Here is a 24,448-nt window from a genome sequence, read left to right on the forward strand (position 1 = left end):
TTTTTTTTTTTTTAATTGAACCTACGGCTCTGGAGCCTTGGTATCCAAGGTTACAACACTACTGTGGGGCAGAATTAAGATTCTCTTTCTCGCTCTCTTTTTTTTTTTTTTGCTTTTATTTGCATTTTATTTTAAGCTTAATTTACTCCCGAGCCATAAGTTTTTGTTACTTCAGTTACTTCTGAGTTATCTTTTTCTTCTGTACAACCTTCTCTTCTGGTTTAGGAACAATTTGTTCCTTTTCAGCGAGGATCATCTCAATACGGTAGGGGAGCTCATGTAGGGGTTGATCTGACCATGAGCTCTGTAAGTTCAGTGGCGCATCTTGGGAGCTTTGTTGACCTGGATGTGCTCAATGGCCAGAGAATCCACATCTAAACCCTAAATTCAGCATTGCTCTCTGCATTTTTAAGCATGTGCAGCAAAAATTCAGCGCTCTTTTTGGGCCACCAACCCTGTGTCCAACCCACTGTTTGGCCTGGGCACACCTACCAACGCCACCATTGTAACATCGGAATGGTACACATTGCTTCTGCCACGTGACATCTTTAAGATACTTGGTGGCTTTCGGATATGCATACCCTTAATGGCCTGAACAGTCTCACAGATGTTCTTAAAATGGACCCAGAGATTTGAACCTCTAGACTTGCACCTCTAGATTTGCATGATTTTGTGGGGTTTTCTGGGTCACGTGAGTAGCGAACCATTTTGTGAGATTACCTCAGGCCACTTACCGGAACAGGAAGAGACCAGAATTAAGATTCTTATTCTAGTTCTTTCAACCACTGATGATTCTACTTCCTTGGATCTATAAACAGTCACAATAATGATAAAAATACCACTCTGTAGCCCTTTGGGATTTATAAAAGGAACCTTGATGATTCTGCAGGGTAAATACTTCCTGGACTGGTAACCACAAGTTCAGCCATTCAAACTCGCCAGCCGCTCCTTGGAGAAAGAGGAGGCTTTCTGCTCCTGTAAAGGTTTATATAGCCTCCGAAATTCCAGGTTGAGTTGCTATGAGTCAAAATAGACTCGATAGCAGTAGCCTTTGTTTTGATTTTTGGTTTAGAATTTGCAAAGAGCCTTTGCATAAATGATTCCATTTCATGCTCATACTATCTGTACAATGGCCTAACAAACATAATTAGTTTACTTTCAAAAGAACATGAGATTTAAACAGTAAACTACAAAAGATCTAAAAAGCAAGGTTGTGACTGGAACCCAAAGTTACTGCTTCAAGACCTATACCCTTGGGTAAATTACTAACTTCTCCATGTCTTACTTCCTCATCTGTAAAAGGTATGAGAAATAATTCTTGAGGGTGTGGTCCATCTTCAGGACTAAGGGAAGTCTTTCTGGGTAGCAAGGTAGGATAGCAAAAGGAGTGAAGAACTGGTTTGACTGGCTAGGAACTTTAAAATAAGAATACAACCATCCAAGAAATAGGGGAAGTTCTTGGGGAAAGGAGAAAACTAACTTTAAATGGGGATGTTCCCCAAAAGGACTAGTAGATGACCTTGGAAGGAGAATGTGACCTTGTAATACCCAGTGGAAGGAGAACTGGAGGATGGGCTTTTGAGGGACAGGGGAGTAAAACTGTTAGTGGGCTGCTCATGAGGCTCATCTGCCCCTGACTACTGGGTTGGACACCAGATTTTGCAAAATTGAATAAAGCAAACCTCTCTTTCTCTAAAATGAGTACAGACTGAATTAATTAAGCATTTGTCGGTATGGACAGCATTTCTCACAAAGGGGATATGACATGGTTTGCACCAAATAAGTTGTTTTTTGTATGTTCATTTTGTTTTGTTTTTAGAGCAAACTATGATGGTGCATAAGGGGTTAATGAGCTGTGGGTTAATGCTGCAAAGTCGTTTGAATTGCGAGGTTGGCGGTTCAAGCTCACCAGCTGCTCCTCGGATACTCTATACCGGGTGGTTATGGGTCTGAACGGACTCCACAGCACTTAACAACAACAACACAAGGAGTTCTTGTAGTGTAGTGGTTATGAATCGGGCTGCAAACCTCAAGATCAGCAGTTTGAAACCACCAGCTGATCCGAGGGAGAAAGATGAGGCTTCCTGCTCCCGTAAAGATTTACAGCCTCAGAAACCCTAAGCGGGGTCGCTATGAGTCGGAACCAACTCAACTCCACAGACTTAACACCACAACATTCTAAGTGGGTAGCCCTGTAGTGTAGTGGATTGTGAACTGGCTGCTAACTGTAAACTCAGCAGTTTGAATCTACCATTGCTCCAGGAGAAAGTTGAACCTTTCTACTCACGAAGATTCATAGCCTCAGAAAATCTACACAGAATCACCATTAGCCAGACACCAACTCGGTGGTACGAAACCAATAAAAGCCAAGGTTTTTTGTTCATTTTAATTATAACCTTTCCAAAACATCTTAATAGCAATGCAAATTCATTACTTTAGGCTTCAGGATAAAGTCAAATTCACTAGCGTCAATTTTGTTGTTAAGTGCGGATGAGCCAGTGTCTACTCATAGCGACCCTGTATACGGTTTCCGAGGAGCTGGTTAATGAGTTTGAACTTCTGACCTTGCAGTTCAAAAACAATCGCGCCACAAATTGAACTGAAACAAACTCAATACTGAATTTATTTCTCTTTAGATTTTCATTGCCCCACTCATATTTGCTATTAAATGCAATTATGCTGTCTCTTAATATTGATACAGGAAACTGTTATTTTATCATTGTCTTTCCATACTGAGGAAATAACAAAGAACTGTGTACATCTTTGAATTTAAAACTGCACATCACCTCGACTTTCAGGGACGATAACAGATGCAGTAACTGGATCTAACCTCACGGTGGTGCTAAATCATCATTAATGAAGCCTCAAGAGCCAGCAAAATTCTTTAGAAACCTGGGACTACGAACTGAGCATTCATTCCCGTTGGTTAACTGAGAAGGAATTACTTTCAATCGCCTATGCTCTTCTCCAGCAACCTTGAGCAATGGGCTTTTCATGTTAGCGCAATAAATCCATTTGCAAGCTTAATTCACAAATTCCCCAGATCCCACACTGCACCAAATTGAACATTCACAAAAAGTTATTCTTAACCATTAAAAAAAAAAAAAAGAATCATCACTGGACTGCTAACCATAAGGTCAGGTGTTCAAAGCTACCAGCAAGATGCTGCTTGGAAACCCTATACAGGGTCCCTAAAAGTCGGAACTGACTTGAAGGTGCTTTAACAACAACAATCTTTAAAGATGTTATGTTGATTTAGAATTCTTTTAATACAAGGTAACATTTACCTTTTCCCATCTACTGTGTATCTAATTTCATGTGTCCTCTGGAACCATCTTTTAAGTTTCTTACATCTCTCAGTCCCCAAATCTGAGAATGAAATCTCAAGTCTTTTGACCCTTTTCTTCCTCTAGTCTTCACTTTAAAATATCCATGTAATTTTATCCCTTCTTCATTTATAACATGTTCCACTTCTCTTTTTCTAATATGTTCCCCAAACCACAGTTGAGACTTTTGCCAAATATCCAGGTTACTGCAATAACCTTGCAAGTTATCATCAAAGCACAAACACTTGCTTGGTGGTGGTGGTGGTTATATGCCATGAAGTCCATTCCAACTCATAGCGACCCTGTACAAGGTTTCCAAGGCTGTAAATCTTTACGGAAGCAGAAAGCCTCATCTTTCTCCTGTGGAACAGCTGGTAGTTTCGAACTGCTGGTCTTAAGGTTAGCAACCCAATTCGTAACCACTACGCTACCAGAGCTCCTTTTGGACTTGCTTGAGGAACTTTAAAAAATACCAGCCTCCACCCTACCACCCCATCCTGATATATAATTGGTCAGGGTAAGAAAACTAAGATTGGGATTTTGTAAATGATCTCCAGGTGACAAGAATGTGCAACCACAATTAAGAACATTTACTAGAGATGTGTCCAACAAACCGCTGCCAGATTAACCTTATGAACTACCAATCCTTGGGGCCAAAATTTTTAAATAGATCCACATCTACACAAAAATACTACAAATTAGTGACCTTCAGGCCATATCTATCCCATTGATATGTTTCATGTGGCTTGTTTAACATCTTTCTGGACCCAACTTTAAAAACTGGGAGATGTCACCTAAAACCCAGATTTCCTACTTGCTACTTTTCAAAAACACTGCATGATCTCTGCACACAGGACGCACATTCCGGTGATGCTACAACCATTTGGAGCTGAGCGATGGCTGCCTTCTCAGTCTCCATCACTCACCTTTTACACCTAGCTACAAGTCTCCTTAAATTACCTGACAGCCTCTTATAATCATTCTAGTTTGTAACCCCTCATAGAGAGGATACAGTTCATATTCAATGGCCCATATGCACACTTACTTATTCATGCATTCATTAGACATGCATTTCCTTTGAGTCTTTATTATGCAAACACTTGGAATTCAAAGTTGCACATACTTTAACCCTTTTTTCTCTTTCCAACTTCATATGCCCTTTCTCTTGGATGAATTCTATTTTAACCAGTGCTTAATTTAAATGCACCACCCCCTCTCAATTTTAAGGAGCTCTGGTAGCGTAGTGATTACAAATCAGGCTGCGAGCTGCAAGGTCAGCAGTTCGAAACTACCAGCTGTTCCACGGGAGAGAGATGAGGCTTTCTGCTCCCATAAAGATTTACAGCCTCGAAAACCCTGTACAGGGTCACTATGAGTCGGAACCAACTCCACGGCACATAACAATAACAACAACCCCCTCCCAATTTTAGAAACCTTGAAACTCATTTCCTAAACTCTTACCGTGAGCAGACACTATTACAAAGTCTGGGCTTATGGGATATATGCAGCCAAGTTGCAGCCTTAAGAAGAAAGCTGGTTGCCTTCCACTTCTCCCTTCTGGGGAGCTCAAGTAGAGACACAACTTTGGTGAGCTACAGAAGAGCAGCACCGGAGAAGGAACCTGGATTCCAAGGTGACTTCCATTTTCCTTGGACTGTCCACCTACCTCTCATTATCTGAGAGAAGTGAACTTCTATCTCATTGCATTTTGTGCCCCAACTGTGATATGTGTTGAAATCCTAACCTCTCAACCTGAAGAAGGACTCCTGGTGTGGTGATGCATGTTAATGTGCTGGATTGCAAGGTCAGTTTGAATTGCAAGGTCAGCGGTTCGAGCTCACCAGCTGCTCCTTGGAAACCCTATATAGAGTTGCTATGAGTCGGAACCAACTCAATGGCACTTGACAACAACATGCCTGGAGACCTGGTGGCAAAGTGATTTAAGTGAACAGCTACTAATCAAAAGATCAGTGATTTGACTTCACCAGCCTCTCCACAGGAGAAAGATGTGACAGTCTGCTTCCATAAAAACCGTAGCCTTGGATATCCCATGGGGAAATTTTACTCTACTCTCCTATCATCATCATAAAGAACATTTCAGGATCTTTCTTGAAGTACGATACTGTCTGTGATATGATAATATCCATACACCTACAGGGAAGACCAGTTAATACCACTAGTATTCAAATTTATGCACTGACCACTAAAGCCAATGATGATGAAACTGAACAGTTCTATTAAGCCTCATCTTACAATACTGGTGGATTATAATAAATGATGCAGAAAGCGTCAAATGAAGATGAAAGGAATACACAAAAGCACTATATCAAAAAGAAATGACTGATGTTCAACCATTCCAAGAGGTAGCATATGATCAAGAGTCAACAATGCTGAAAGAAGAAATCCAAGACGCACTAAAGGCATTGTCAAAGAACAAGACTCTAGGAATTGATGGAATATAAATTGAAATTTTTCAACAGACTTGATGCAGCACTGGCAGCACTCACTCATCTCTGCCAAGAAATTTGGAAGACAGCTACCTGGCCAACTGATTGGAAGAGATCCATATTTGTGCCCATTCCAAAGAGAGGGGACACGATGGAATGTGGAAGTCACTAGACAATATTATTAATACCACATGCAAGTAAAATTTTGCTAAGATAATTAAAAAATGGATGCAACAGTACATTGGCAGGAAACTGCCAGAAGCTCAGGCCAGGTTCAGACAGGGACATGGTACAAGGGATATCACTGCTGACATCAGATGGATCTTGACTGAAGAGAATATAAGAAAGATGTTTACCTGTGCTTTATTGACTACACAAAGACCTTCTATTGTGTGGCTCATGACAAGCTATGGAAAACATGGCAGAGAATGAGTATTCTGGAATAGTTAATTGTGCTCATGATGAATCTGTACATAGACCAAGAGACAGTTGTTCAAATAGAACAAAGGGACATTAAATAGTTTAAAATTAGGAAAGGTGTGTATTAATGTTGTATTCTTTCACCATATGTATTCAATATGTATGCTAATCAAATAATTGGAGAAGCTGGATTGTATGAAGAAGAATGTAGCATCAGGGTTTGAGGAAGATTCATTAACAATGAATATGCAGATGATACAACTTTGCTTGCTGAAAGCAAAGAGGACTTAAAATACTTACTGATAAAGACCATGTTTTACATGGCCTTTAGTATGTTTTACACCTTCAGTATGTTTTACACCTTAATATAAAGAAAACTTAATCCTCTTAACTGGACCAATAAATAACATCATGATGTGTGGAGAGTAGATTGAAACTGCCAAAACCTTCATTTTGCTTGGCTCCACAGTCAACACTCATGGAAGCAAAAGTCAAGAAATCAAATGACATATTGCATTAGACAAATCTTCTGTACAAGACCTCTTTAAAGTATTCAAGGGCAAAGATGTAAGTTTGAGGACTAAGGTGCACCTGACCCGAGCCATGGTATTTTCAGTAGCCTCATATGCTTGTGAAAGTTGGACAATGGATAAGGAAGACTGTAGAAGAGTCAATGCATTTGAGTTATGGTGCTGGAGAAGAATATTAAAAGTACCATGGGCTGCTAGAGAAACAAACAAACCTGTGTTGAAAGAAGTACAACCAGAATCTCCTTGGAAGACAGGATGTGGTGATTTCGTCCCTCATACTTTGGACATAGTATCAGGAGAAAGCTGGACCAGTCTCTGGAGAAAGACACCATGCTAGGTAAAGTGGAGAGAGTCAGTGAAAACGAGGAAGACCTCCAACAGGATGGGCTGGTTCAACGGCAGCAGTAATGGGCTCAAGCTTCACACGATTCTGCCGATGGCTTTGGACTAGGCAGTGTTTCGTTCTGTTGTGCATAGGGTCTCTATGAGTCAGAAATGACTCAACAGCACCTAACAGCAAAAATTGGTTGCTATGAGTCGGAATCAACTCAATGGAAGTGGGTTTGATGTTTTCTGTTATAACAACTTAGCCTATACCAAGCATCTCTCTATTATATTTCCAAAATTTGGTGTTGTTGTTAAGTGCTGTCAAGTTGGTTCCTACCCATAGCAACCCTGGATACAGTTTCCGAGAAGTGACTGGTGAGCTTGAACCGCTAACCTTGCAGATCATACTGACTTTACAGTCCAGCACATTAACCCACAGTGCCACATCAGGAATCCATTTCCCAAATAGACCTTGACTATTTTACCACCAACCTTGATTCATGTCAAAATTTCTGTCACTAATATCCTTCTCTACTGGATGTATTATACTCATCCTTGAAGACCTAGTTTAAGTATTCCCTTTTTTGTGATGCTTCATTTAGCTATACTTGTTATCATCTCTGTTCCTTTGTTCTCCCACTGTAGGACTTACCACTCTGTTGGCTGTTGTTAGGTGCCATCAAGTCAGTTCCAATTCATAGTGACCCTAGTCACTACAGAACAAAAGACCACCCAGTCCTGCGCCACCCTCATAACTGTTGCCATGCTTAAGCCCACTGCAGCTGCTTCCACGATGCTAATCCACCTCATTGGAGGTCTTCCTCTTTTTCCATGACTCTCCACTTTACCTAACATACTTCCCACTTGGTACTTCACAAAAACTATCTTACTGAATAAGCACAGGCTCTTCTATATAAATATATTGTCATCTCTCTCAAGTTCTAAGTCCAGATCAGACTCCAAACCAAAAATTTAGATTGTACATACTATTTTTTTAATAAAAGAGTATTGATGGTTTCTTTAGTTTTCTACTTACTTCTACTTCTTATTGAATTATCATCTACACTGCCAACTTATATTCAATGTGTCATCCGATGGTTGTTGTTGGTGGTTATGTGCTGTGGAATCGGTTCCAGCTCATAGCAAATCTGGGTTTCTGAGGCTATAAATCTTTATGGGAGCAGAAAGACTCATCTTTCTCCCATGGAACAGCTGGTAGTTTTGAACTGATGACCTTGAGGTTAGCAGCCCAATTCGTAATCACTATGCTACCAACTCATATTCTGTGTATGATCTGAAAGGACTCTTTAATCTTTTTGAACATTACAAAGCTGAACTTGCTCAGTCCATTAAGAATGTAGCTTTTCCCTTGATGTTTAATCTACATATTGTTCTCTTTCTTTTTGTATCTCAATAGTTCTTCAACTCCCAGGATATTTATTTCTAAGACTCAGAAATTTACTACGAAGATCAAGGGTTTCAGCTTGCAGGGTGAGAGAGCCAACTTATAATGCTGCAGCACACAGCAGTGAATCTCTGAGAGTAGAAGAACGTCTCAGGGAAGGCAATCACAAAGAGAAATAGATAGCAAAGAGAGAAAATGGTATTTTCCCCAGAAGCAAATAAGGAAGAAGGGATAGAAGAGAAAAGTGTAGGAAGAAAACATATATAGACACAAGAGGAAGTCTGGAAAAACTGAAGGAAATGGTTAGCATAAGAGAAAGGCATATGCAAATTAAATGCCAATAAGAAAACAGTGCAATTCAATAACCTCCAGTTGCTTCTAGTGATAGGATGCTCACAAGAGACTGTCTCAATGCATATGAAAGGATTACTGCTTTGCCTACACTAAAAAAAAAAAAAAAAATCATTAGTATGTGTGTTGGTATAAAGAAACAGTGAAGGCATGTGAGAATTAGATTTATAGCCAAAACTTAATTGTAAGTAACCATGGGGAAGGGAGCAAATACAGAAAAGTAAATCTGTATATCAAATGAGACTTATTTTAATCTCAAACCAAGTATCCAGAGGTCTTTTAGAAGAGAATGACTCCTGAATGCTCATTTTAGAGGAAATCCCCAATGATTTGGCTCTGGCTTTGAAGAGCTGTGTCCTATCCTTCAAGAAAACCTGGGTTGGAATCCTTTAACTGTGAGGGATAACCACACTGAGAAAGGAGGAAAGAGGACGCAGGACAACATGATAGTTCTTTAAGGAGGGACAAAATCAATATTTTATCTAGAGCCATTTTACCACTTGGAAAAAGAGGGAGTGCATACATGAGTGCCAAGCTAAGTTCAGGACCAAACGTCTTCTCCATTCAAACGAGCCTGGTGTTATGGAAGTCTTCCATGTCCAACTCTAGGCAATAGCAATGGTGGCCACCTGTGTATTATTAGCTCAAAGCAGGAACCGATTTGGCTGCAATTTTGTATCTCCTAGTTAGTGAACTCTGGTACACTGCTATAGGATGACCACTGGACTGTTAACCAAAAGGTAAACAGTTCAAACCCACCAGCCGCTCTTGGAAATCCAATACATGGTTACTATGAGAATAGCTAGACTCTGTCTCTTGTTCTCTGGACATTTCACCAGGAGGGGCCAGTACCTGGAAAAGGTACTTTGCTTGGCAAAGTAGAGGGTCAACAAAAAATAGATAGATCCCCAATGAGATGGACTGATACATTGGCTACAACAAAGAGCCCAAGCATGATAGCAATTATGAGCGTCACGTGACGCTGCTGTGGGTTAATGCGTTGTACTGCAAAGTCATTTTGAACCACAAGGTTGGCAAGTTAAGCTCACCAGTTGCTCCTCAGAAACTCTATGCAGGGTCACTATGGGTTGGAACCAACTCGACAACACTCAACAACAAATGTCATGAATCCACCAACTCAGTACAGTGAGTCCAACCTCATGAAACAGCATCTTCCAGGACAAGTTTTGGGATTTTGGTATGAGCAGGAAGCCTGTGAAGCATGCAGTAGATGTTGTGCTGTATCCTGAGAGCCACATGAGGTTGTAACCCCCTCCCTCTGCACTGTATCCTGCTAGGTCCTCTAGCAATTCTGCAGCTGCTACCTCGCATCCGTAATTATCCACCTTGAACAAGTGGCCACTTACCAGGCAGTTCATTTCTTTTCAGGTCATTAGAGAGAATTCTCATTGCTCATTTGCTAATTTAGTAGAGGTTCATGGATTATATAAGCAGAATTTATCTGCACATGTGATTATTTTAGAAATTCCTTGGCATTTGAATACATCTTAAGGTGAAAGCCACGCATAAGTCCCCAAGTTGGCTCTGGCCAAATGTAAATCCAGTTGGAATTCTGGTTCTCCCACTTACTAGTAGTGTGTCCTAGGGTGAATCATTAGCACTCAAGCTTAGTTTTCACATCTGCCAAAGGGTTGCTATAGGAATCATATGAAAAAACTGATTTTTATAGTACCTCTAAGAGATACAGGAAATCATTGTTGCACTTTGAGCGTATAAGGGACAAGATCTGATTTTCATTTTTAAGGGATGATTCTGGCTGCTGTGTTCAGAATAACCTGCTGCTGCTGCTGTTAAGTGCCATCGAGTCGGGTCCAACCCATAGCGACCCTGTACAGGGTTTCCGAGGGTGTAAATCTTTACGGGAGTAGAAAGCCTCATCTTTCTCCCGCGGAGCGGCTGGTAGTTTCGAACTGCTGACCTTAAGGTTCGCCGCCCGATTCGTAACCACTACGCTACCAGAGCTCCAGCATGAACAAGAGAGGCAGAGACCAGTTAGGAGGCTGTTGCAGCAATCCAGATGAGAGGAACAGTGACTAGGACCAGGGTGGCAGCGCTGGCAAGAGAGTTGTTGTTAAGTGCCGTCAAGTCGGTTCCCACTCAAAGCAACACTGTATAAGAGCAGCTGGTGGGTTTGAACCACACCGACCTGGCAGTTAGCAATACAGTGTTGGTCCTACCAGGACTCAGTGAAAAAGTGGTCAATTTCAGGATTATAAAACCTACCTTGTAGGGTTGTTATGAGGATCCAATGAGATAGTAGATATGGGGAAAGAGCCTAGCAGATGCTTGGTATAAGGAAAATTTGAAGCAATACCCATTTTTATTATAGTTTGCAGATGGAATAGATTCTCCATGTCACTAAATGAGGAGATCAAAGCTAGGGTGTGATGTCATAGAACAAATGACCTGCAGGTGGACATCTGTCCTCACCTAAAGTTATGAAGAAAGGTTGGCCTAAGGAATGGAGTTAATTTTCTTTTAGTTTTCACATCATAAGCCAACTCTAGTACAGTATTTCCAGGTGCCTACAAGACAGCTCCTTTTGAATGGTTTTTCATAAGCTCAACATTGGCACAATTATTTTTTAATTACTTGCCCCACTTCCACCTTAAACCAGCTTTCAAATGTTCCCAGAGACTGAAAACGTGGCTTTCTCTTCATTGTGGAATCAAAGCATGCTATTATTGAAAATGGTATTGTAGCCATCATCTGGTTAACTCATCTCTTTTCACAAAAGAAGGCTCAGAATGAAGCCTGTCTATTTGGGGGTCACACTTACTTTAAGGACTGAGCATTTTTCTGATCTGTTCACTTCCTCAACAATCCCCTCCCACCCAGTCTATACCACAGCACTCCCTGAGAGTTACTCATTCTTCCTGAGCAGGCCCACATCTCTCTAAGTCTCCACTGGGGTCACCACCACGGCTACTAGAACCAATGCTTCCAGAGAGTCTATTAGAGTTCACCATACCCAATGCTCTAAAGTGTGCTTGGTCTGCATAAATCCTGGCTATGCACTTATGAGCTATGAGACACTGAGCAAGTTTCCTAACCACAGTCTGCCTTAGCTTCCTCATCTTAAAATCTCTACCTCATAGGTCTTAAGTAGAATAAGGCATTAAAGCGTTCATCACAGAGCCAAGCACAAAATAAGAGCTTAGCCATCATTATTATTAGTTGTGTTAATATCCTCAGTCCCTTTCAGAGAAATGGATGCCTGGTGAACAACTTCTAATAGGCTTGCACCAATCAGTTCTATTATCTGTATGCAAACCTCTAGTCCTCTCTGCTCACAAACTTTATAGGCGTTACAGTTCTTTGTGCCCCCGGTACTCTATATTGTTAGGTATTGAGTTGTGCCCCCAAAAAAGCTATGTTGTATTCTTAACTCCTGCACCAGTGAATATGACATTTCTGAGGGAAATATGGTTTTACTCATAGGTGTTATTTGTTAACAAGGTCACATGGAAGTAAGCTGAGTCCAAATTCAAATCCCTTTCGAGTGGTGTTTATTTTATAAAAGGGGAGAATACACAGGAGCCAGAGTCACCCACAAGGGTGAAGACACAATGTGAAGATTCATCTAGGAGCAGCAAAGGATTTCATGGTGGCTCCATGAGATAAGCCCTGGTCTGCAAACCACAAGATCAGCAGTTCAAGCCCACCAGCAACTTTATGGGAGAAACATGAGGCTTCCCGTTCCCGTAAAGGTTTAATGAATTGGAAACCCTATACAGGGTCGCTGTGAGTTGGACCTGACTTGATGACACTTAACAACAACCACATGATGAAGATAACAATGAAGGATCTCCCCCAATACCCTGAATTGGAATTTAGGCCTTCAGAACCATGGGAAAATAAACATATTTTTTCTTTAACACTACCTACTTCATGATATTTTGTACTATGACACATACTCATTTCCAATTCTAACCTGTTGTTTTTTTTTCAGTTTATGCTGCTCCTCCTACCTGAAATGCACCCCCTTCCTTCTTTCTACCTGTCTAAAGCTTGCATATCCTTCAAAACCCTACTCAAGATTTGCTACTTCATTAGAAATTTCCAGACAAATCCTAATTCCACTAATATGTCTTCTCTGCGATATGGAGATGATACAACCTTGCTTGCTGAAAGTGAAGAGGACTTAAAACATTTACTAATGATGACCAAAGAGCACAGCCTTTGGTATGGATTACATCTCAATGTAAAGAAAATTAAAATCCTTACCACTGGACCAATAAACAACATTCTTATCAACGGAAAAAAGACTAAAGTTGTCAAGGACTTCATTCCTCTTGGATCAACTATCAACTTCGCGGAAGCAGCAGTTAAGAGATCAGATGACGTATTGCATTGGGCAAATCTGCTGCACCGGAACTTTTTAAAGTGTTGAAGAACAGAGATGTCAGCTTGAGAACTAAGGTGCACTTGACCCAAGCCATGGTATTTTCAATAACCTCATATGCATGTGAAAGTTGGACAGTGGATAAGGAAGACTGTATTAATTGATACTTTTGAGTTACGGTGTTGGAGGAGAATATTGGAAGTGCCACGGGCTGCCAAAAGAACCAATAGATCCGTTTTGGAAGCAGTGCAGCCAGAGAGCTCCTTGGAGACCAAGATACCAAAACTTTGTCTCTCATACTTTGGACATATTGTCAGGAGGGTCAGTCACTGGAGAAGGATATCATGTTTGGTAAATTGGAGGGTCACAGAAAAGGAGGAAGCCCCCAATAAGATGGACTGGCCAAGTGGCAGCATTGATGGACTCAAGCGTGGCAACAGTAGTGAGGTTGGCCCAGGATCGGGCAGTGTTTCCTTCTGCTGTGCATAACGTTGCTATGGGTCAGTATCGACTCAGTGGCACCTAACAACAACAACAATACCAGAGTACCTACATGCAGTATACATGGATCATTTGGTTATGGAGAGACATAAGAGCATTTACTAAAGAATATGGGTTCTGCAGCAGACTTCCTGCTCTGAGACTTAGACTCCTCATTCATAAAATTAGGTTACTATTAGTGTTGTTGTAAAGAACAGGTGCATAGATACTTTGGAAGTACTTGACATAAGTTAACAACTACTGATAGAGATTAATAATTATATTATCTACCGCTCATCTGTCAGTTTGTCATACTGTGGTGGCTTGTGTGTTGCTCTGATGCTAGAAGCTATGCTACCAGCATTTTAAATATCACCAAAGTCACTCATAGTGGACAGGTTTCAGCGGAGCTTACAGACTAAGGCAGACTAAGAAGAAAGAGAGGTGGACCACTTCTGAATGGTTAACCACTGAAAGCTCTAGGAATAGCAGTATAGCATTGTCTACTATAGTGCCACAAGATGAGCGTCTCAGGTTTGAAGACACTCAAAATACGACTGGAAAAGAACTGCCTCCTCAGAGGAGAGTTAACCTTCATGGTGTGAATGGAGCAAAGTTTTCGGGACTTTCATTTGCAGATGGGGTATGTTTCAAAATGAGAAGAAACAGCTGCAAACATCCATTAATCATAGAAACATGGAATGTATGAAGTATGAATCTAGGAAAATTGTAAGATGTCAAAAATAAATGGAATGCATAAAGATCAATATTCTAGGCATTAGTGAGCTGAAATGGATGGGTATTGGCCACTTTGAATTGGACAGTCATATGGCTTATGCCAGGAATGACAAATTGAAGAGGAATGGCATGGAACAACTCATTGTGAAAAAGAGCATCTTGAAGTACACTATGCTGACTGTCATAGGGTAATATCCATATGCCTACAAGGAAGACCACTTAATATCACTATTATTCAAGTATATGCACCTACTACTAAAGTCAGAGATGATGAAATTAAAGAATTCTACCAACTTCTTCCGGGAGAGCAGTAGCTCTGTAGGATAAGCACTGGCCTTCAAACCACAAGATCAGCGGTTTGAGCCTACCTGCTTTCCCATGAGAGAAATATCAGGCTTTTTGTTCCCACAAAGGATTATAGTATCCTAAACTGTATACAAGGACTCTGTGAGTCAGAACAAACCTAATGGGGCTTAATAGAAACAACACAAGCAACTTCCTCAGTCTAAAATTGATCTAACATGCAATCATAATGCACCAGTTATTACTGGTGACTAGAATGTGAAAGTTGGAATCAAAAAGGAAGGCTAGGTGGAGCAATGAATTGGCTGGGGACTCTGGATCCAGAGAGGGAGAGGGACTGTGGGCCGAATACTGGGGGGGAGGGAGGGGGAGGGAGGTATAGGGGGGCGGGTTTCTAGGATATACCCTTTGACTGGTTGATGATGCATGGAGGGGATTGGAACCATGGCAATGAGATGATATATGATGGAATGAATGTAAAACTAAAGTTCTCTCATGTAAACTACCATATAATTCACAATAAAACATTAAAAAAAAAAAAAAGGAAGGCTATTAGAATTTTGCAACCAATGACTTATTCATTACAAATACCTTTTTCAACAATATAAACAGCGCTATACATGTGGCTCTCATGGGATACACATGACTACATCTATGGAAAGAGATAGAGCTTTGGTAGTGTAGCGATTACAAGTCGAGCTGCTAATCTTACAGTCAGCAGTTCGAAACTACCAGTGGTTCTGTGGAAGAAACGAGGCTTTCTGCTCCCATAAAGATTTATAGCCTGAGAAACCCTACACAGGGTCACTATGAGTCAGAACCAACACCACAGCACATACCACCACCACCATGGAAAGAGATGATGGAGAAGTTCAATACCATCAATCAAAACAAGGTCTGGAGCTGACTGTGGAACAGACCATCAATTGACCATACGCAAGTTCAGACTGAAACTGAACAAAAACTAAAAGGAGTCCACGAGAGCCAAATGATGACCTTGAATATATCCCGCTTGAATTCTGAGAATATCTCAAGAACAGATTTGACACATTAGATATTAATAACTGAAAAACAAAAGAGTTTGGGGATGACATTAAGAGTATCACACATTAAAAAAGCAGAGTTCATTAAAAAGACAGGAATGAAAGAAAAGATCATAATGGAAGTCATAAGAAACTCTGAAACTTGCTCTTGAATGAAGAGACTCTAAGGCGACTGGAAGAAATGATAAATAACAAGAGTTGAACAGAAAATTTCAAAGGGCAAGTCAAGAAGAAAATATTCAAGTGTTATAATGAAATGTGCAAAGACCTGAAGTTAGAAAACCCAAACAGAAAAACACATTCAACATTTCTTGAGCAGAAAGAAATGTAGAAAAAATTCAAACCTCTGATTGCAATATTGAAGGATTTTACAGGCAAAATATTGAATGGCACTGGAAGGAATGCACAGTCACTATACTGAAAGTATTGGTCAACATTCAACCATTTCAAGAGGTAGCATATGATCAAGAACTGATGGTACTGAAGGACGAATTTCAAGCTTTAATGAAGGCACTGGTGAAAAGCAAGGTTCCAGTAATTGATGAAATACAAATTGAAATGTTTCAACAAACTGATGCAGCACTGAGGCACTCATTTATCTATGCTAAGAAATTTGCCAACTGATTGAAAAAGAACCATATTTGTGCCCATGCAAAAGAAAGTTAACCCAACAGAATGTGAAAATCATCAAACAATCTAATTAATATCCCATGCAAATAAAATTCTGCTGAAGGTAATTGAAGAACAGGTGCAGTAGTACATGTACCAAGAGACATGGAACAAGTAATATCATTGCTGATGTCAGATGGATCTTGGCTGGAAGCAGAGAATATCAGAAAGATTTTTTTGTATTTTATTGACTGTGCAAACACATTCATCTGTGTAGATTGTGACAAACTGTGAATAACATTGCAAAGAACTGGTATTCCAGAACAATTTTTTGTGCTCAGGGGGAACCTGTATGTAGACCAAGAAGCAATTGTTAGAACAAAGCAATGAGATACTGAGTGGTTTAAAATCAGAAAAGATGTGCACCAAGGTTGTATCCTTTCACCATACTTACTCAATCTGTATGCTGAGAAAATAATACAAGAAAGTGGATTATATGCAGTAAAATGTGGTATCAATATTGGAAGAAAAAAAAAAAAAAGACTGGAGGAAAACTCATTAACAAACTGAGATAATGCACAAAACACAGCCTTGCTTGCTAGAAGTGAAAAGGATTTGAAATACTTACTGGTGAAAAACAAAGACAAAAGCCTCCAGTATAGATTGCACTTCAGTGTAAAGAAAACCCAAATCCTCACAACTGGACCAACAAGTAACATTATGATAAACAGAAAAGCTGTCAAAGACTTCAATTTGCTTGTATCCACAATCAATGCTCTTGGAAGAAGTGATCAAGAAATAAGAGAACTTATTAAAGAGCAAAGATGTCACTTTGAGAACTAAGGTGCACTTGAACAAAGCCACAGAATTTTGATGGTCTCATATGCATGTGAAAGGTGAACAGTGAATAAAGAAATGCAGAGAAGAATCGATGCATTTGAATTATGTTGTTAACAAAGAAAATTGAAAACACATGGACTGCATGAAGAAGCAACACTCTGTCTTTGAAGACTACAGAGAGCTCCCTAGGAGCGTGCTTGGAGAGATGTCGGTGTCATACTTTGGCCATGTGGTCAAGAGGGACCAGCCCTGGAGAGGGGCGTTATGTTTGGTCAAGTGGAGGCACGGTGAAAAAGAGGAAGGCTCTCAAATGAGAGTCAATGAGTTCAAAAGTAACAATAGCTCAAAAGTAACCAGAATTATCAGGATGACACAGGACCTGGCATTTCCCTCTCATTCTGCTGGGCATAGCGCTGCTGTGAGTTGGAACTGACTCAATGGCACTTAACAATGACAACAAACAACAACAATTATTATTATATATTTCTGTTCATTTCTCCCTCTCTGTTTCATGTACTCACATTTTCTTCCTCCAGGCTAAATGTCCATATGCCCTATCTTTTTTCACATAGCATCATGCTGGTCCCAGAGTGGTGCCCAGCATTATTCTATGTTCAACAATGAATGGATGTTTTAAAAATTAAGTAGAGTAGCTCCAAGTCAGATGTGGGGGGGAGGGGTTACTCCAATATCCACTCAACAATCTGGGTGACTCCTGAACTATTTGGTCTCCCCTATCCAAGTGTGGCAAAGTCCTGGAGAAGTGCTGTGGGCTAATGCGTCAGACTGCAAAGTCGTTTGAACTGCAATGTTGGTGGTTCAAGCTCACCAGCTGCTCCTTGGAAACCCTATGCAGTGTCGCTATTGGTTGAAATTGACTCGACGGCACTTCACAATAACAACAACATTCAGGTGTGCACTGCAGGTTAATGTGCTAGATTGCAAGGTCGGTTTGAACTGCTAGGTTGGCGGTTCAAGCTCACCAGCAGCTCCTCGAAAACCCCTGTACAGGGTCACTATGAGTCAGAACTGACTCGACGGTATGTAATGACAACTATTAAATTCACCCCCAGTGAAGGATATGCTACATCCTATCTTGGAGATGACATGATGTAATAAAAGGAAAACTTACGTAAGAAAAAGAAAATCTGGGTTTGGGTCTCAGCTTCCCAAATAAAAGGGTTTACTGACTGATTTAAGCTTGGGAAAAAATCACTCACTCTCACCAAACCTCTGTTTCCGGCTCTATAACAACGAAAATGACCTGCCTTGTTCACAGGATGGCTGTGATAACAGGTTAAAACACACACACAGAAACACACACAAGAGCCCTGCACACTGTTAAGTGCTATATGTGAGAAACCATTACAATTATCAAATAAATTTCTGAAGAAAGATCAATTAGCACAATGATAATAGTGAACCTTTTTGGCCCAGATGCCTCCTCAAGAACCAAACCATAAATTTATATCACAGAGCTTAGGTCTGTGAATCTGGTGACTCTTTCCTCAGATATTTCATCTTATTTCATTCTGAAAGTGCAGATTTACCCAAAATATCAACTCTCCATCCCAGAGCTCATGGGTGGTATGTTGTTGTTGTTAAGTGCCGTCGAGTCGGTTCCGACCCATAGCGACCCTGTACAGGGTTTCCGAGGGTGTAAATCTTTACGGGAGTAGAAAGCCTCATCTTTCTCCCGCGGAGCAGCTGGTAGTTTCGAACCGCTGACCTTAAGGTTCACAGCCCGATTCGTAGCCACTACGCTACCAGAGCTCCTTCATGGGTGGTATAGGATACAGGTAATATGGTTATTACCCAATGGTCCTGAAGAGAAGGAAGTAAAAGAAAAACAAAAATTCTTGATAAATTAGAAATAACTGATCTGTAATATTTCTTAAAAAATAAAGTTAACACTGGAGATGAGGTAGCTACTCTCAGGTCAGAACACGAGAACCATCCAGGGCCTTCGGATAATGTGAAGCTGAGCAAACCTCTTGGATTGATTTGGCATGACCCCTTGCAACTGCCAACCTCCCTTCCACCAGAAACACTGAAAACGTATAGTGTGCAAATACCATGTGTGTGTGTGCGTGTGGTTTTGTTTGAATATAATTGGTGACAATGTAGGTTTTTAAAAAGACATCAGTGTTATTTATTTATTTTTTGCTGTTCCATCCCATTCCTAACCAAGCTTCTCTTTTAAGTCATTTATGTTGGAAAATCATCATTTATATTGGAAAATTGTCACATTGCATTAAAACAGGGAAAGAAGGTGTGTACATTGTCTACTAGATAGTTCAATAAATATACTGAATGTGGGGAAAAAAAAAAAAAAGCCAACATTGAAGATAACTGAAATGGTTCCATTCATATACTGCAGACATACTGGTGCATGCCAAGGTGGCCACCATCCATCAAGAGCCATTTAGAGTTAAGCAGTTGTTGTTGTTAAGTGCCATTGAGTTGCTTCCAACTTACAGCAACCCTGGATAGTGTTTCTGAGGAGTGGCTGGTGAGCTTGAACCACCAACCTTGTGATTCAAACCTACACTGCAATCCAGTGCATTAACCCACAGCACCATACAAGGACAACAGAGAATTCTATACCAGGCAGGGACACATGAAGTTAATACATAAATAAGGTCAGTTTCTGGCGATGTCTCTTCTATCACAAAGCAATGATTACTGTGCATTTTCTTTCTTTATGGGGATTAATTATAGATATCAAAAACTAACAACTCATTTCATAAGGGAGTGTGGAACGATTGAACCATTACTCAGCATTAAGCCCCCGAATAAGGTAAGAAATCCTTCAGGTTAAGACATTCATCTTACCTCTATTTTTTCCCATATGGCTTCATAATTGTCTTGGTGTTGAATATCTTGCATCAGTTTCTGAATTAAAGCTGATTTTGTGGCAGAATGACTCTCATTTTTCTCTGAAGATGAAGCCTTCTCTAGCTTCTCGTCAATGTATTTTTTCATGCCAGAGATAGGCAGACCCAAGTCCTCATCAGAAAGAAGGTCACTCAGGGGCCCCGATTCAATGCTCTCGCCCAGTGAAGAGGCTACATCACTAGATGAACTTGGAGACACTCTGCCTAACCTGGTATGTTTCTTTTTGACATGGTAGGTTGGGTAGATCTCAGAATCTGAATTCATTTCAGATAGTTCCCAGTCATCAATATTCTGAATGGTTTCTCCTCTGGGTTTGTGAGGTAGAAGCTTAGTTAGGTTTTCCAACTTCAAAGCTAATACTTCTGTCTGCTTAAGGTGAGAGGGTAGTGCTAGGTATTCGTCAGAGCCATACCAGGCCTCCACAACCTGACCATTTCTGGTAACGTGACTTGGGGAGGAGGAGTAATTTTTCTTGGTTTTGTGTTTTGAAAGAAGGGGTAATGGTGACATAATGGAATCAGAGCCAACAGAAGATTCAGTGCTTTGAGTGCAAGGTGGTGAACTGGATGTTTCTGACTGCTCTGGCATTTTGGCATTCCAACTTCTCTGAGTACACGGCTCAAGTGAGGATGTAGAAGCAGAATCTGTTTCTGGCTCCTCCATGGCCTTGGAAATACAAGAAGGAATCACATTCTGCACTACTGAGTTCCTACTGTGTTCAGCTGCATTGCCTGAATCAGTTCCCCTTTTAGGTGTTTGGCATGGAAATACCTCTTCTGAAGTCTCATGAGATTTTTCAAATAGAGGTTTCTCTTTACCGCAGTTGCTAAGCCTTCCCAAGCTGGAAGAGATTTCCTTAATGTGAGTTTTGACTGTGTTTTCGAGATTCCCAACAGTCACCTGATACAGACACTCGAATGACTGGCTGGCAGCGGATGTGCTGTTGGGATACGAGGATTGCAACACCAGGCAGAGCTTAGATCTGTCTGGAGGGTCAACCAGGGAAGGTGTGCTTCTGCTCATCTCAGGCTTTAGACCTATCAACTGCTTCTTTCCACCATTACTTTTCCGTTCACTCTTCAAAGTCTCCTCTTTAAGGAAAAGCCCTCTCTTTGGCAATGTGGGCTGTGTAGGCGAGTCTTCATTGTAATTAAAGCAGTCTCGGATAGATCGCTTGGGGGTGGTATTTTCACAAGGAAGAGGCTGTTGGTTCTTTGTACCAAGATGGGAGGAGGAAATGGATTCTTGCTGTATGGTCTCAGAAGACAGTTGAACAGCATTTGTCAGAGCTTCCCCTAAGGATGATGTCTCTGGGGTTGTGTCCGGGAGATCACTGACTGCAGAAGCTTTGTTTTCCTTACAACATCCTTTGTCATCTGCTGAAAAAGATTCTTGAAGCTTCTCCTCACTGACAGCTTCACTGCAGTTGGGAGATTTGGGGTCAGGGGCCACTGTAAGTAAACCAACACTTCGGATAAGCTCAGGGAACTCCTTTTCCATCTCACTGTAGCTCCAAGTGTCAAATGGTTTTGTTTTGACTTGGCTAGAGGTCATGTCACCCAGGCCACCAAGCAAATCCTCACTTGGACTGTAGTCAGACAGTTCAAAAGCAGTAATACCACAATCCAGAGATAAGTAATTTTGAGAGCATTTGATGGTTAGCTGTCCTGAGTCATCCACTTCTGTGAGAGAATCAAGCCGGCCCTGAAACAAACAATGACAATGATTTCAGTAAATGCAATGTCAATTACACTCAACGGTTATTCAAATGAGGTTTTAGCACAGGCCACTGGGAAGGTCAGAGATGCACCAGTCTCAATTACTTCTGGTCTGACATACGGAAAGGCATGCTAATTAATTACCACATTGCTTTATATAGCATTTGGTCCTCAAACATTTAAGAGTCTTTCTTTAACCTGTAAGAACGTCTTAAAGGAAATGGTCAAGGTCAAGTACAAATATCTACTCTTGGCTTGATTTTCTGTTTAAAAATAGTGTACTGTTCATTTAATGAGCATTTCTTCAAAAATATCCTAAGCAATATCATTTGTGGGAACAAACTAGTATAAGAAAAGCATGTCCATGAACAATGTCTTTTTTGCTCACTGACATTTCTACAGAACCTAACACAGTGGTTAGCTCAACAAATACTCTTTTGAGCAGTGATAAATTACAAGAAAGAGAATCACTAAATTTGTAAACACATAAAAGAAACAGTTCAAAATTAATTTTTCTTTGTCCCTGCCCTTTTGAAAGCAAACTCATCACTGAGTTGCTTCTGACTCCTAAGGACCCCATATGACACAGTAGAACTGCTCCACGCAGTCTGTCACATAGTTCTCCCAAGGAGCAGCTGGTGGGTTTGAACCACCAACACATTGGCTACAGTTGAACACTTAACCTCTGTATCACCATGACTCCTCTTTTGAGGTAAATCAGGTAATTTGGGGAAAAAATTAACAAATGTCAAAATTTTATCATCTTATTTCCTCTTTTTGCATGCATCCCCCTATCTAATTAGTGTTAGATGCCAAGCATTAATCCTCTTACTTACAACCCACATGCGTTGAAAGGAGCCCTGGTAAGCACTGGAATGCTCACCTAAACAGAATCAGACTGTGAGTTCTCATAAAACTATATTGCCTTTTTTCTTTAAGCATTTGTCTCAATTGATAAACAAATAGTATCATCATTATCTGGTTTATTTGTTTCCCACATTAGTTTGTGCCATGAGAGCATAAATCAGACACACAATTATTGGTTCACTATCATAGCTGCAAGGAGCTCTGGTAGCGTAGTGGTTACCAATCAGGCTGCGAACAGCAAGGTCAACGGTTCAAAACTACCAGCTGTCATGCAGGAAAAAGATGAGGCTTTCTGTCCCCCAAAAATTTACAGCCTCAGAAACCCTGTACAGGGTTACTATGAGTCAGAACCAACTCCATGGCAAATAACCATCAACCAACCATCATTGCTGCAGCAATTAGCATAGAGTTCTACATTAGCAAAAATTGCAAACACGTCAGGTGAATGAATGAGTTAGCAAACAATGACACTTTGGAACACATCTCGATACCTTAATATAATTTCCCCCTCTGATATGCAGTTTTAGGTGACTGGAATAATTAAAAGGCCAAGCTCCAAAATAAATTTCTGACTCTAACACTTATTAGCTTTATGATCATAAGTCAGTAGCATGACATCGCTGAACCTCACTGCCTTTATCTGTAAAATGAAACAAGAAGACATGTCATGGGGCATCGTGAGTCGTGGAGGAGCTAATATACAGAAGGCACATATCTGGTACATGGATGGATGCTCAATGATGCTCACAGTTGTGACTTATTGTATTACTCTATCTTTTAATGAAATATATTGAGGGAAACACTTTTGTCAAGACCAGAGGTTATCTCTGCGCTATACTGATTGCACAAAGTAAAAAATCATCCACTGCCAATCTTAACAACAACAAAAAAGCATCTAAATGGGATTGTGCTACTCTAATACTTAATACTGGAAAGGTTCTTTGAATAATAAAGTCAGAAGCCAAAAATACCAAGGAATGAGTCAGCCAAAACTTGCATAGTATTCTAAATTCTGGTTAAATTCCATAGCTATCTCACAAAGACCCATTTAAATCAGTAGCTCATAGAAATCTTAAACATGATTTTCTGTTATTTTTATCATAAAGGTACAGCACTTCAGTTACTGATAGGAAGATAAAGAGACTTTAAGGGAAAGTTTTTTGTGACATATAGAGAAAAATAATTTCTCAGAGCTCAGGTAAAAACTGGACCTCTGAAAGTGCCAGCTACCTGCCGCTGGACAAACAAGGAATAAAGTGAGCCAGGGAATATATTTGGTCCTTGTTTTGGTGGTCACAGCACCTGGCATCCAGGGATGCTGTCTTGCTGAGTAATTGATGTCAGATGGAGAAAGGGATAGGTAGAAGCGATGAGACCGTATCTCAGAAAGTAGAGTATGGCGACCTCACCCCAAGTCTCCAAGATCCACTAGACAGTGTTTGGTTTGGAAAAGTACCCTCTCCTATCCCTTTTCCAGAAAAGCCAGCTATCTCAGCACATGACTGCCTGTCATTCAGGGTAACTATATTTTATTCATATTGCATGTTTTAACCTGAAGAAGAAGAAAAAAACACACTCCCAGAAAAAAAAGAAATGAAAAGAAACAACAGCACATAGTCTATATTCATCTCAGTTCTCAGACACCATATGACAAATACGTGCACAAACACATATACATGAGTAAACACAGTCATTACTATTATTTCAGAGAATTGTTCAAAAGCATTCTTATAGATTACACCACACAAACTTTTAAAAAAGAAAGTTCTTTGAAATTTCT

The 24,448-nt window shown here is 40.4% G+C and overlaps 1 protein-coding gene across 1 annotated transcript in view; it reads right to left on the bottom strand.

Annotated features, from left to right (window-relative positions):
- Positions 1 to 24,448, bottom strand: part of AKAP6 (A kinase (PRKA) anchor protein 6) — a 516,985-nt gene that overhangs the window by 370,507 nt on the left and 122,030 nt on the right. The window contains exon 3 of the mRNA XM_006835360.1: positions 20,021 to 21,787. Within this exon, the coding sequence (XP_006835423.1) occupies positions 20,021 to 21,787 (1,767 nt within the window). The remainder of the gene's footprint in view (positions 1 to 20,020; positions 21,788 to 24,448) is intronic.

Source organism: Chrysochloris asiatica, unplaced genomic scaffold, assembly GCF_000296735.1.
Source record: "Chrysochloris asiatica unplaced genomic scaffold, ChrAsi1.0 scaffold00017, whole genome shotgun sequence".
In the NCBI taxonomy this organism is placed as follows: Eukaryota; Metazoa; Chordata; class Mammalia; order Afrosoricida; family Chrysochloridae; genus Chrysochloris; species Chrysochloris asiatica.